Source organism: Danio rerio, chromosome 4 (genome assembly GCF_052040795.2).
Source record: "Danio rerio strain M-AB ecotype USA chromosome 4, GRCz13ab, whole genome shotgun sequence".
Lineage (NCBI taxonomy): Eukaryota > Metazoa > Chordata > Actinopteri > Cypriniformes > Danionidae > Danio > Danio rerio.
In genome coordinates this window covers 74,761,952-74,776,878 of record NC_141024.2, presented here as the reverse complement: position 1 = coordinate 74,776,878, position 14,927 = coordinate 74,761,952, and the positions used below count along the sequence as shown (strand labels likewise).

General features: G+C 45.5%; 2 protein-coding genes across 2 annotated transcripts in view; both read left to right on the top strand.

Moving 5' to 3' along the window:
- Nucleotides 1–14,927, top strand: part of si:dkey-165o8.1 — an 88,531-nt gene that overhangs the window by 30,578 nt on the left and 43,026 nt on the right. The window lies entirely within an intron of this gene.
- The window catches only part of LOC137491583 (protein NLRC3-like), a 46,734-nt gene that overhangs the window by 14,054 nt on the left and 17,753 nt on the right, over nucleotides 1–14,927 (top strand). The window contains exons 2-4 of the mRNA NM_001445021.1: nucleotides 9,908–10,048; nucleotides 10,856–10,999; nucleotides 12,844–14,650. Coding sequence (NP_001431950.1) covers nucleotides 9,913–10,048; nucleotides 10,856–10,999; nucleotides 12,844–14,650 — 2,087 coding nt within the window. The 5' untranslated portion in view covers nucleotides 9,908–9,912. The remainder of the gene's footprint in view (nucleotides 1–9,907; nucleotides 10,049–10,855; nucleotides 11,000–12,843; nucleotides 14,651–14,927) is intronic.

Here is a 14,927-nt window from a genome sequence, read left to right as displayed (position 1 = left end):
AAGAACTCTGTGCAGTTGAGATCGCGGCTATCTTTCGTAAGAGAGCGAGCCACTCCAGTCGCCTCCTGCTCTGCAGCAGACGCTTGGGCTGATCTGAGGGTCTTAGCGCGAGATAATCCGCCGCCTAAGGGCTCGTGGACCTCCCACTCCTCCAAGCGCTCCATCCAAGCTTAGGGCACTGGGAGTGATCCGTCTAACCAGATGGTAGCTCTTATGCTCACTGACACGGAGACCAGATGTCCTCCGCGGCATCGGATAGTGGGCTTTCACTGTCAGATGATGATCCAGACCCGCTCGCCCCCTCCGGGCAAGCGAGCGCCATCAAAACGGATCCTGAAGCGGACATGTTAGCCGTGCTTTTCCGGGATGCTTCAGCTGTGGGGTTGAAGATTGTTCATCCCCCAGCTCCGCGGCCGGACTGACTAGATAGGTGTTACATAGAGGATCAGAAGGCGAAGCCTTTGAAGCCTCTCATCCCCTTCTTCCCGGAGGTGCACAGTAGGCTCACGCAGTCTTCGAGGGCACCTTTCTCTGCCGCGCTGCGTGTCCCTCCGCCCTCACCATGGTGGAGCTGTCATGGGGTATGAGGTGATCCCGTCAGTGGAGCACGCCATCGCGGTCAAACTTTGCCCGCGTGGCGCCCCTACTTGGCGGGGTCCGTCCCGTCCAAAGCCTGTAGGTTATCTGCCTCCCTCAGAGCTAGAGCTAACAAGGTTGTGGGCCAGGCTGCTTCCGCCTTGCATGCGATGGCCACCTACCAGTGCTACCAAGCGCAGGCGCTGGCCGAGCTGCATGAGGATGGGTCTAACTCAGGCTTGTTACACGAGCTGCGCACCGCGACCGACTATGCTCTCCAGACTACCGCGTGTCTGCCGCGTGTGCGCTGGAAAAAACGATGTTCACACTAGTGGTCCAGGAACGCCACCTCTGGCTAAACCTGGCTGATATGCGCAATGTCGACAAAATTCTCTTTCTTGACTCGCCCATATCTCAGGCTGGCCTGTTCGGCGACACCGTCTGTGAACTCACCCAGGAATATAAGGCGGTAAGAGAGCAGTCAGATGCGATGTGCAATGTCATCTATCGGCGGGACCGTAAACCCGGTTCGTCCGCCGAGCCATCCACCTCCGCTGCTCCTCACCGAGGGCACCCGCCAACGAGTGCTGCCCCGCCCCCGCCTCCGGCGAAGCGGGCGCGTCGAGCACATCGAAAGCCGGCAGCCGCCCCGGCAGTATGCCCAGGGCACCGTTAAGTCCGGTAAACGGACCGCGAAGCGTCCCTGAGACAGGCCATCCGGAGAGGAGGAAACTTGCTCTTTCCCCGCTGGAGGGCGGGGCCCATATTCCAACGGTACTTTTCAGTGCCACCAAAATTTCAATGAAAGAGCACTTTTCCCCTTCCCCGGATGTGACAGCACGAACCCTGCCAGTCTGGAACCCGCTGCTTCCCATTTTGCATGGTCTACATGCTCCACCAGTCTCTCACAAGCCCTGGGTGGACAGTCTCCTTTCCCCCAGCCCTCGAGCCCCCTCTCCGTAGTCAGGGTGCGGAGCCAGAGCGAATCGCTCTCCTCCAGCTCTTCCGCGGGACCCCTGCGCTTCCTGGATCAGCACACCCGCTCCGCGCTGCCCCACCACTGGTACGTCAGTGGTTGTAGCGATGACTCCATTAGCGAGAGCTCTGCCTGCCTGGTTAGCACAGGCCAGCCCCTCGTGGTGGCTCATACACACAATCAGACTCGGCTATGCGATTCAGTTTGCGAAACGGCCCCCCAAGTTCACGGGTGTGTATTTCACCAGGGTCAGCCCCCTGTCTGCCCCTGTCTTGTGAGAGGAGATTGCTGCCCTCCTGGCGAAGGGTGCAATCGAGCCGGTCCCTCCAGCCGAGATGGAGAGCGGGTTTTACAGCCCGTACTTCATCGTACCCAAAAAGAGCGGTGGGTCACGGCCAATCCTAGATCTGCGCATTTTGAACCGCTGTCTGCACAATGCAGAAGCGCATCCTCCGATGCATTTGTCCTCGGGATTGGTTTGCTGCCATAGACCTGAAGGACGCATATTTTCATGTCTCCATTCTTCCGCACCACTGCCAGTTTCTGCTGTTTGCGTTCGAAGATCAAACGTGGCAATACAAGGTCATCCCCTTCGGGCTCTCTCTGTCTCCTCAGGTCTTCACCACACTCGCCGAGGGAGCCTTAGCGCCCTTTCGGCTCGCAGGCATCCGCATACTCGATTATCTCGACGACAGGCTAATTTTAGCCCACTCACGGGAGCAATTAAATATGCACAGAGACAAGGTGCTCCGGCACCTCTACCTGTTGGGGTTGCAGGTCAACCGAGAAAAGAGCAAACTCGCCCCTGTGCAGAGGATCTCTTTTCTCAGGATGGAGCTGGACTCGGTCACCATGGTAGCGCTCTCCGGAGAGGCGCCTGTTGCTGAACTGTCTGAGGGAGCTCGACAGCAAACTAGTGGTCCCACTGAAGTTCTTTCAGAGGCTCCTGGGGCATATGGCATTCGCTGCAGCCCTCACTCCGCTCGGACTGCTCCATATGGGACCACTTCAGCACTGGCTTCACGATCGAGTCCCAAGACGCGCATTGTATGCGGGCACACACCGAGTCTCTGTCACTGCGTTGTGTCGCTGCACCCTCAGCCCTTGGAACGACCCCTCGTTCCTGCAGGCCGGTGTGCCTCTGGGACAGGCGTCCAGTCATGTTGTTGTCTCAACAGATGCTTCCAACACGGGCTGGGGAGTCGTGTGTCGTGGGCATGCAGCTGCGGGCCTATGTAAAGGTGCCCAGCTGCATTGGCATATCAACCGCCTAGAGCTGTTGGCAGTGTTCCTCGCGCTCCACCGCTTTTTTCCGGTGTTGAAGCAGCAAAACGTGCTGGTCAGGACGGATAGTACGGCGGCTGCAGCGTATATCAACCGTATGGGAGGTATGCACTCTCGCCGCATGTCTCAGCTCGCCCACCGTCTGCTCCTCTGGAGTCAGCTGCAGAGGAGCAGTAAAATTGCTGCGAGCCATTCACATCCCAGGTATGCTCTACCGTGCAGCCAATGTGCTCTCACGGCAGCAAATTCACTCTGGAGAATGGAGACTCCATCCCGAGTCTGTCCAGCTGATATGGGCGCGTTTCGGGGAGGCCCAGATCGATCTGATTGCTTCCCCCGAGAATGCTTATTGCCAGTTGTTCTTTTCCCTGACCGAGGACTCGCTCGGCACGGATGCACTGGCCCACAGCTGGCCTCGGGGCACACGCAAGTATGCGTTTCCCCCAGTGAGCCTGCTCGTGCAGTTACTGTGCAAGGTCAGGGAGTACAAGGAGCAGGTCCTGCTAGTTGCGCCCCTCTGGCCCAACTGGACTGGGATATCAGAGCTCTCCCTCCTCGCGACGGCCCTCCCCTGGCAGATCCCTTTTAGAGAGCACCTACTCTCTCAGGGACAGGGCACCATCTGGCACCCTCGCCCCGATCTCTGGAACCTCTACGTGTGGTCAATAGACGCGAGGAAGACTTAGGTAACCTACCATCTGCGGTGGTTGATTCCATCACTCAGGCTAGAGCCCCCTCCACGAGGCGCGCCTACGCCCTGAAGTGGAGTCTATTCACTGAATGGTGTGTCTCTCGCAGAGAAGACCCCAGAACCTGCCAGATCAGTGTTGTGCTCTCCTTCCTTCAAGAGAAGCTGGAGAGCAGGCTGTCGCCCTCCACCCTCAAGGTTTACTTGGCTGCCATTTCCGCTCATCATGACGCGGTAGCTGGCAGCACCGTGGGAAAGCATAACCTCATCATCCGGTTCCTCAGAGGCGCTAGGCGAATTAGTCCAACTCGCCCCCCTCTCATGCCCTCTTGGTATCTCGCCCTCGTCCTCACGAGCCTGCGCACAGATCCCTTTGAGCCACTCGAATCAGTATCTTTAATATTTTTGTCCCTGAAGACAGCTCTGCTGGTCGCGTTGGCCTCCATTAAGAGGGTCGGGGACCTGGAGGCATTTTCGGTCAGTGACTCGTGCCTGGAATTCGGGCCGATTATGCTCATATTATCCTGAGACCACACCCGGATTATGTGCCCAAGGTTCCTACCACTGCCTTTAGAGACCAGGTAGTAACCCTGCAAGTGCTGTCCCCGGAGGAGGCAGACCCAGCCCTTTCCTTACTTTGTCCAGTTCGCGCTCTGCGCATCTATGTGGACCGTACTCAGTACTTTAGATCATCTGAGCAGCTCTTTGTCTGTTATGGCCGTCGGCAGCAGGGAAGTGCCGTATCCAAACAAAGATTATCCCACTGGATTGTGGAGGTCATTTCATGTGCTTATTTGAGGCGAGCCGTGTCCCCCGGGAATGCGTGCGCCCTCCACTCGAGTGTTGCATCCTCTTGGGCGTGTGCACGCGGCGCCTCTTTAACAGACATCTGTAGAGCTGCGGTCTGGGCGACACTCAACACATTTGCTAGGTTTTACAATCTGCGAGTGGAGCCGGTTTCCACAGGGGTATTAGGTAACCCTTGGTGATTGAGGTAACAACTCGGTGGGGTGTTGTAACACGCTTGCGGTGCCATTTTTCCCTTACACGGAGAGATGTGTACCTCCTTGTCAGTCAGTAAGTTCCCCGTTTGGTGAGCCCTGCAGATTCCTCCGTGGCCCCCAGCACTGACTCAGCGGAGGAGTCACTTGCTGGCCCACTACGTTGTAGGTCTGCCCGCTGGTCAGCCCGCGTTTTGGGTATAGGTGCCTGCTATGTGCGATCCCCACTAGGCGATCCCATATGCCTTTCCACCACGGTTCAGTCCCCCCTCTTGGGTGGACCCGTGCCTTCCCTATCCGCTAACCACCTTCTTATCTGCACTCCCCCTTCTCAGGGCTAGTCCATATGTAATTGCCATTTTGTCTCCCCCATTGGGTGCGGATGGTCTCTGCAGCGTCCTCCCTACTGGGATTGCACGCTTCCCAACGTACTTTCGAATTTCCAACAATTATCTAGACGCTAGCGACTCCCAAAAAATATACCTAATCCATAAAACTTCCTCTGAAGTGGGATAAGTTAGGGCCAGGGACACATTGGAGGACCGCGCCTCCCATGATGTGGGTGCGTCACTCTTGCTTGACTATCCTCTCATTGGAGGCGTTGGTAAGGTGCAGTCGTTATTGCGTTGTCCATAGTTCTCCCATACGTGGATTTTCTAGATCACATCCACCTATAGCATTGGAGTTCCCCACCCGAAAGGGAATGCTCAGGTTACAGAAGTAGCCCTTCGTTCCCCGAGGAGGGGAACGGAAATGCTATATTCCATCGCCATAATGACTGTCCCTTAGCTGTTAGCAAGTCTATTCAGCTTAAAAGGATGGCGTCTGCTCGCTCCACGTGTGCTTATATGCTGGGATAATTGGCAATGAAGCACACCTGCACAAGCTTACGCTGCCAATTCATTGGCTTTCATTGGCCCATTCAATACTCTTTCAGACAAGCAGCTTCTGAACCGAAACCTCCCATACGTAAATTTTCTACAATCAAATCCACCTATAGCATTTCAGTTCCCCTCCTCGGGGAACGAAGGGTTACTTCTGTAACCTGAGCGTTTGTGCTGTAATGCAGAAATACAACAAATTACTTTTCCAAGTTTGATAATATTGTACTTGTTACAATCTAAGTTACACAAGTAACAATGACACTCTTTAGCTCAAGGTTAAGTGGTGCTATTTATTCTGTTGTGTCCCTGTTACAACGTCTTTGATGTTAGTCTAGGGTAAAAGTAATAACATTTAAGAGGTGTGGTACCTTTACAAGATGATGGGTGAAAACAAAAGACACAATCAACAAAACTGCCAACAAAAGTGATTTAATGTACAAAAAAAGTGAAATCAGAATAATGCCCAAATATATATACACTCAGAAAAATATTTACAATAATAAAGTAACAAATTAAACAAAGTATCAAACAAAATTAGGTCAACTCAAGAGTAAGGGGACGCCAGTGAAGCCAAATCAAAGAAATAAATATAACAAAACAATTCTAACTCATAAGCGAAACCCTTACCTCACTAGAACATGAAAAGAAAAAGAAAAGAAAAAATCTTCAGCGCCGAGCGCCGTAATCTTACCTATTCTGAACTAAAAACAAAACAAATACATAAGTGGCATTCACTTTCTTACCTGGTGTTTTAAACAATGGATTGACTACGTGTATGTAAGATGGAAGTCGTACGACATCTTCCCTGTCCGCCTTACTCTGAGGACAAATTCAACTCTCAATGATCTGTTTTTAGGTTTGAGCAGGTAAGAGTTGTGCCAAAGTAACAAACAAACAATCGAATATAAATGTACAGAAATCACAATCTCGTTCAAAAATGGGCAGTAAATATACTAAATAATTTTATCCAAACGAAAGTTAAGCAAAATTAACGAATAACAAAATCATGTCGGCAAAAATACACAAAAACGGGATTAAAGGAAAGCGCGCTCATCCGCTCTCCCTGGCGTCCTTATATGTGACAGCGCCACGTCACCCAATGATGAGTGACTGGTCTCCTGACCAATCAGATTCCACGAAGGCGGACTTAAAGGATATGACAGGTAGAGATGGGGAGAGAGAAAGAGAGGGAGATAGAAAAAGAGAGAGAGAACGGGACGCAAAAATTCCACCAATATACGACAACCGTTACAGTCCCTGATGCTAAATGTCCAAGGTAAGAGAGTAACTGAGATAAAGAGTTAGTTTAGATTGGTTGAGGTGAGCAAGTAGCAGTCCTCTGCACCACATGATAAACATGTTTACATTTATGGTCAAGCAGTTAAACAAAAGCACAAATGCTAAAAGCAATGTCAGAAGCATAAAATCAAACAAACAAAAAGAGCCTTAATTATTGGGAGTAAAAATGTTTAAACTGACAAAATAAACAAAATTGACAACAGAAACACACACTAATTCCTTAAACATTAACAAGAGACAAGGGGTTCACAGAAATGAAATGCCACCCACATCACTACAGCATCACACAGAGAGAAGGATCACAAACAACAACGATAACGCTTTTCTAAAAGACTACAGTAAGCAGTAACTTGGATAAGCTTCACACAGTGGTGGTCTTTGGTACTTTCAGCAAAATTACAGTAAGACAGGACGGAGCTTTATCACTCTGACATCAGACTGCAGGATGGCAGACATGTTACTCAGCTTTTGAGCTGGTAATGTAAGAAAGTTAGAAAGAAAACTAAATAAAGATTAGATTAAATAAGCTATATAGAATGTTAAAAAAAACAGATCAAATATAATCCCCGACCACTTTTTTAGACCTATCTGCTCCTTAAATGCATCTCATCTCAGCACCTCACTGCATTTAGGCATGTAAACATGGTCAAGAGGATCTGCTGCAGGTCAAAGTGAGCATCAGTATGGGGAAGAAAGGGGATTTAAGTGACTTTGAACGTGGCATGGTTGTTGCTGGCAGACGGGCTGCTCTGAGTATTTCAGAAACTGCTGATCTACTGGGATTTTCACGCACAACCATCTCTAGGGTTTACAGAGAATGCTTCAACAAAGAGGAAATATCCAGTGAGCGGCAGTTCTGTGGGTGCAAATGCCTTGTTGATGAGGCCAGAGGTCAGAGGAGAATGGCCAGACTGGTTCCAGCTGATAGAAAGGCAACAAAAACTCAAATAAGCACTCGTTACAACCGAGATCTGCAGAAGAGCATCTCTGAACACACAACACGTCCAACCTTGAGGCGGATGGGCTACAGCAGCAGAAGAGCACACCGGGTGCCGCTCCTGTCAGCTAAGAACAGGAAACTGAGGCTACATTTCACACAGCCTCACCAAAACTTTAAAGAACCAAACTATTTTAAAGAACCAAAGCGAGGCTGTGGTGGGAAGAACAACAGAAGTGTAGGACCAGCACTGTTAACATTGCAGTAACATGCTGTGGAATACAAACCTCCAGCTATTGCCGAGATTTTAAAATGTAGAAATGGTTTAAACATCACTTTAATATAATTCAGTATGTTTAATTTAAATAATTAAAAGCAAGTTAGGCATCAAACAACATTACAATCTCTGTAAGAGAAATGTGCTCAAGTCTCCTCCTAGGCTTCAGTTCATGGCAGCAGTTAAACACTGTGAGGACGCTTTCCTACTTCAGTCTATGTAACCCGTTGAGTGATAAAACACTGCAGTCCTCTGCAGCACAGCCTTGTGTTGTCTGTAATAGTGTTGTTCCGGTACTGAAGTTTTAAAAGCGGCTAACATTGAAGTTGTTGACGTTGAAGTTAACATTGAAGTTAACGCTGAGTGTGGATGACTCAACGGATCTTCATGGCTGCTTCACGCTCCAATATCTGTGTATCTGTGTTTGTACTCAGTTTACCGCTCTTCACCCACTGCAAACACAGATACACAGAGACTGGAACACGAAGCAGCCGTGAAGATTAGTCGAGTCATCAAGATCGCTCGGCTCGTCTGTGTTTGTGCTCAGTAAACAGCGGTGGGTGAACTGATGATCTTCTTGGCCAATCACAGTCATTTCTGTTGAGCACGTGAACACAATGGCAGATCAGCGCTGTTTAAGAAAGCCATAAACAGTGCCTTAAATGTTAGCGGGAAATGGAGGGTTTTTCTTTTAATTCAGTATCGTCACAAGTCTATAATAGTGAAAGAATCAGTTCATTAACTTGTGTAGCTTCCCACAGTAATTTCACGAGCACTAGGGGTCATTCTCTGATGACTGGCGATTTATTGACTGGCTCACCATGAATATGACCAACCAACTCGAAATGCGGTGAAAACTGAATATACACAGAGTAAAACAGAATACAAAGAACATAAGTACATAAAGATATACATTATCTTCGTAAATCCTTGAAACAGAGGAAACTTTAACAACTTGAGTTTTGTACATGCACTGTTACAAACATGTTTTCTGCTATATAACAACAAAATTCACAAACAACACATATAGGATAAGTGTACTTACTTCATTGGCTGCTTATTACAAATAGAGAAACTTCTTATAGTGTCTTGTCATGCTTCTTGAATCCAGATGAATAAAACTGAAGCAGGGAAACAAATTCTTCTTCACTTGCCATGAGGTGCCTTTTTTCCCTAGTTACTCTTCTTCTTCTTAATATTATGAGTTTTATTGGCGGTTGGCATACAACTTTTAGGTGCATTACCACCACCTGCTGGTTAGGAGTGTGGGCCATGATTGCACTTTCTATGCATCTTTAGTAAAGTAAAAAAAATTAAATAATTCCTACACCACTTATATCTACATTCTTTTATCTAATTTAGACATTTGAAAAAAAAAAGTATTAAAAATTCTATACAGTCCTCATTTGACTTGTTTTTCAGCATTTTAACCAAATTAAAATTTGCATTGATTCTTTTCAAATTTAAAATAAACACTTTCTTCCTGGTTACTCTGTATGGTTTTCATAAAAAAAAAAGTTTCAACCCCAAACAACTCTGTACTTTGTCATTTTAAATTAAAAGTCTATGAAATAATTAAATAAGAAACACAAACTGATTCTCAGTCAGTTACCACTTGAGTTTGATAAATGGCATCTAAAACGCGTGTTTGGGAAAGAAAATGCTAGCTAGCACGCTCAGATCTCTCACGATTCCATCCAGCGAGAACGCGCACAGTCCGAGCGTGCTCACAAATGGTGCTCTTACAGAGACTTACACACAATGACAAAAGCAGTGCTTGACCTGAGAAAACTCGAGCACAACACAAGACATGGCAGGACTAGTGTCTGGACTCTAAACAAGAACCACTAAAACAAGAATTAACAAGACCAGAGTGGCAGAATCCTGACAAAGTGCTGTATAAATGTAATGGATTATTAATAGCGTTATCAGTAATAAAATAGATGTCCTTTAGTAAATAGTGTTAATCTTTGTCTCTATTGCAGGTCAGATGAGCAGCAGTGCTCAAACTGAAGTCAGTACTGATGTGAGTGCTGAAGCAGACGCAGTTGCAAATACTCCTTTACTCACTGGAAACACCAACGCAGATCCTGTGACCATGAACAGCTCAAACCCTACAGGAACTGGTACATCACTGCACTCTGCTCACCCAGACACACTGCTCATTAACTGTGATTGACCTTATGAATACAACTCTCATTAAAGTTCATGTTAGAATTGTATTTCTGTAAATCGAGCTTTACACTTAAAGCTCTGTAAATACAGCCAAACACTTAAAATTCACTAAGCCGACTCATGCTCATGTTAACTCATGCCAGCCACTTCTACTCCTGTCTGGAGCACAATGCTGCGCTCACCAAACAGGCGACTGTTCTGTGTCAGAGAACATGGATTTCCACACAGACAGGTGGCAGTATCTGTTTTCTCATCAAATAAAGGAAAACCAGAACTTTGTAAACAAAGCAGCTTTCGGTACCATTGTCAGTGTAATTGTCACTCACCATAGAGGGACTTGCTCCCACAAATAAGTTTGATAATCTACTAATCCACATAGTTTGGAAATATTTGAGAAATGTGGTAAATTCCTGGCTCTAAAATGTGCTCGCTCTTAACTTGAATCGTTTACTTAGTTACATCACTTTAGTTTTTGTCCAAGACTATCAGAGCTCTCTCTTCAGCTGATAATAACTCAATACACTGAATGGAACCACTCGATCTGAAGTTCACCTGTTAAAAGGTGACGTGTGTAACACACCAAACACACTAACCAGGCAGACACCAACCAAGGGTCCTATGCTGTCCAATGACCTGGCCTTAAAGCACTTTGAGCACTGAGAAAAGTGCTGTACAAATGTAATGGGTTATTAATAGTATTATCAGTAATAATATAGCTGTCTTTTAGTAAACAGTATTAATCTTTGTCTCTATTGCAGATCAGGCGAGCAGCAGTGATCATACTGCAGTCCGTCTTGATGTCCAAGCTGAAGGAGAAGCAAATGTAAATACTCCTGTACTCACTAGAAACACCTTCATGGGCCCAGTGTACTTCAACAGCAGCTCAAACACGACAGGAACCGGTACATCACTGCACTCTGCTCACTCAGACACACTGCTCATTAACTGATTGACATTATACTGTTCTTAATTAAGTTCATATAAGAATTGGATTTCTGTAAAGTAATAATTTTTCAGTCGCTCATGCTCAGTCATCAGGAGTCTGCATGGCTGTTGAAATAATTGAGCATTAGCTGAATAATAATCCAACCGCATGATCTCTATCACGCCTTTTATGCTGTACAAAGAGAGAAGACCTCCATCCCAGGAGCACACAAAGATAAGACCATAAACACAATCATTTACTACTCATTTGCACAGAAGAGTTGAACAAATATGGAATATAGAGTTGAACAAACAAAATCGACAGCAAAAAAGCTTAGAATAAAGTTGGAATAGAAGCATTACTGAAACAAGAACACATTGTAAAGCTGGCTCACACTGTGTAATGATACATGGACATCATTCTCATGTCAGACTGTAGGATCTCGGTTATCATTATGACAAACTGTACAACAATAAAGAATCCTTAAACATGAACACACAAGAAAGCTCATCTGGAGTTGGATGATATCCATCCATGACTGTGACGGGGTACTATACCTCTGTCAACGGAGTAAATTTACAGTTCTAATGGCGGACAAATATGGACATTGATTCCGGTCAGAGAATCAGGCAACGAAGAAGTAATCCTCTTCAAACTTCTTTAATAACAATTATTAAGCAGTCAGTGCCATCAAACTTTCCAAGTATGTTGTGGTCTGTAGAACAGATGAGGAATACAGTAGAAATATAAGGTATCTTTACACATTCACTTCAATGAGAAATCACACCATATATACAATGATTAAACAGTGATAATAAAGGAACAAATATATACGTTATAACAAACAAACTAATCAGTTAAATGGCAGTAAAAGGCAATAGGCGGAATGACGGAGCATATATTGCACACTGTATTCTCTCGCGGCTAGCGCGAGCGATATTTTCCCGCGATCGCGGCGCGATCGTCGTCATATATAACAGTCTCTTATATGAAAAAAGTAAATGTTCACTCAGTGATTGTCACATTATTACTCACATTTGGTGCATGAACGCACAACATGTCGGAAGAAAAGGAGCGCATTGTGATCTGGCCCGGCATCTGAGTATGGGAAGTTGCACCGCTAATAACAGTCCGTGTGAAACTCGCTAAATATTTTCGGTTCCTAGTGGGCTTTCTGACAATGACACATTCACTAACATGCGTTCTGAAATTATACCACACAGCAAACATTACAAATCTACAGCGTTATTTTGTCCACAACATGCCTCAATATTAAAACCAGGAAAATAAGCTGTTATGACATGTCTGTTAGGTGGGTTGAAGTTGTCCTTGGTTCTTGTTTGGAGGCTTGAGCCCCTGTGCCTTTTCTTCCTTAAAAGAAAGACGCTTTTTTTCTGAAGATAACAAATTAATATATTTTTCTTTTTAAAATAAAATATCTCTATATTTGTGTGCATGTTTTGTTTTCAGACAGCTGTCCCTGTGAAAAAAGATAAACCAAATATTAGGTCAGGAAACACTGAGACAGCAAATGATCAGCAGAGTATGCTGTAATTCTAAAAACTGTAATAGACACACTTCAATTCTGACTGATCCTGCATTATTCTGAGTAATCAACTTTGTTAACAACAATACAATATAAGATTTAAGTCAAATCACCTACCCCTGATTATTTAAGTTACCATACCATAAGTTGTAATGCTATTTAAAGGATCAAACAAATTACTTTATATGTGCAATTGTTATTTTTTCATAATGGGAAGCACAGGACATAATCATGTTTTACTTTAATAAAATATCTGTTTCCTCTCTCTTGTAAAGGTGCAGCTGTAGAGAACTGTAAAGCTCCTCCTGTTGATTACACAAACACCAGCAATGAACTAAAGGAGAAATTAAAGCAGAACTATGAGAAGATATTGGTTGGTAATTCACAGACAGGTCATCAAAAGTACCTGGATAATATTTACACTGATCTATATGTGGTGGAGAACGAGACTGGAGGAAGAGAGAATGACCATGAGGTGATACAGATAGAGTCAAAACACAAACAACAGGATAAACCAATCAGGTGTAATGACATGTTTAAAGTTCAGCCTGACACAGGTCAACAAAACAGAAGAGTCCTGACACTGGGGATTGCAGGAGTGGGAAAAACTGTCTCTGTTAATAAATTCATCCTAGACTGGGCTGAAGAAAAAGACAATCAGGAAATAGTCTTCATATTTCCACTGCCGTTCCGTAGACTGAATCGGATTAAACAAAAAAAGTACAGTCTCATAGGTCTGCTTAACAAGTACTTCTCTATTAAACCAGGAGGACTGAGCTCTCTTCCTGAAGAACAAGGGAAGGTCATGTTCATCTTTGATGGACTGGATGAATATCGCTTTGACTTGAACTTTGAGGAGGATGATGAATGTACTGAGGTTGATCAGGAAATGACAGTGAGTGAGATAATAACACATCTCTTAAAGGGACAACTGGTACCCTTATCCCTCATCTGGATCACATCCAGAACAGCAGCAGCCAGTCTGATACCCCGAGACTACATTGATCAGGTGACTGAGGTGCGAGGATTCAATGATGAACAGAAGGAGCAGTACTTCTTCCAAAACAGCAATGCTGAGGTTGCTGGAAACATCATCAGTCACATCTGGAAATCCAGGAGTCTGTACATCATGTGCTACATCCCTGTCTTCTGCTGGATCTCTCTCACTGTTCTTCAGCCTCTGCTGGGTCAAGAGAGCAATGAAAAAACACCCACAACTCTCACAGGGATGTACATCAACTTCTTACTGTCTCAAAAGCAGCAGATGAAAAAATATAGCAGCGATTCTGAACCTGAAGCCAATGCCAGGTTTTTTGCTGACATTGTTCTGAAGCTTGGGAAACTGGCCTTTAAACAGCTGGAGGAAGGAAATCTGATTTTCTACAAAACAGATCTGCAGAAGTGTGGACTAGATGTCGAGCAAGCATCTGTGTTCTCTGGATTATGTACTAGAATGTTTCAGGAGGAAAACCCCATCTCAGGGGAACAGGTGTACAGTTTTGTTCATCTCAGCGTTCAGGAGTTCATCGCTGCTCTCTATGTGTTTTATATTTACAAAAACAAGAAAGCAAATCCATTTCTTGATTTCTGGAAAAAGCTGACATGGAAACTCTCTACGAAGACCCTGTTTAAACTTCATAAAGCTGCAGTCAAGAAGACTTTACAAAGCAAGAATGGACACCTGGACCTTTTCCTCCGCTTCCTGCTGGGTCTCTCACTGGAGTCCAATCAGAGTGACCTGAAGGAGCTTCTGCCACGACTGAAGCGCAAAACTGAGAACATCAAAGACACGACAGACTATATCAAAGAGAAAATAGAGGAGGAGAAATCAGCAGAGAGGACCATCAACCTCTTCCACTGTCTGAATGAACTGAAGGATGAGTTTGTGGAGGACCTCCAGAAGAGTCTGAGCTCTGGAAATCTCACATCACAGGATCTGTCCTCTGCTCAGTGGTCGGGTCTGGTGTTTGTGCTCCTGATGTCAGAAGAGACTCAAGAGAAGTTTGAACTGCAGAAGTACAGAAGATCTGATGAAGCACTGATGAGACTGATGCCAGTGGTCAAAAACACCACAAGAGCACTGTAAGAGTTTTCTGGATACACTTTTGCCCATTTCACACATCGATTTGCAACACATCTGCAGCCCATGAGTCATATACATGCAGAGCAGAAACAGCACAGACTATTTGTGCTTTCACATCAAACATGTATCACTGATCTCCTGCTGTACACAATATCTGTTCTGCTTATGTTTACTCCACTTTCAGACATTCTTTTCAATACTTTGACTCTCTTTTTACACAATACAATAATATAATCTCATTTCAAAACTGATAGCTCTAATATGTTAACATGAGTT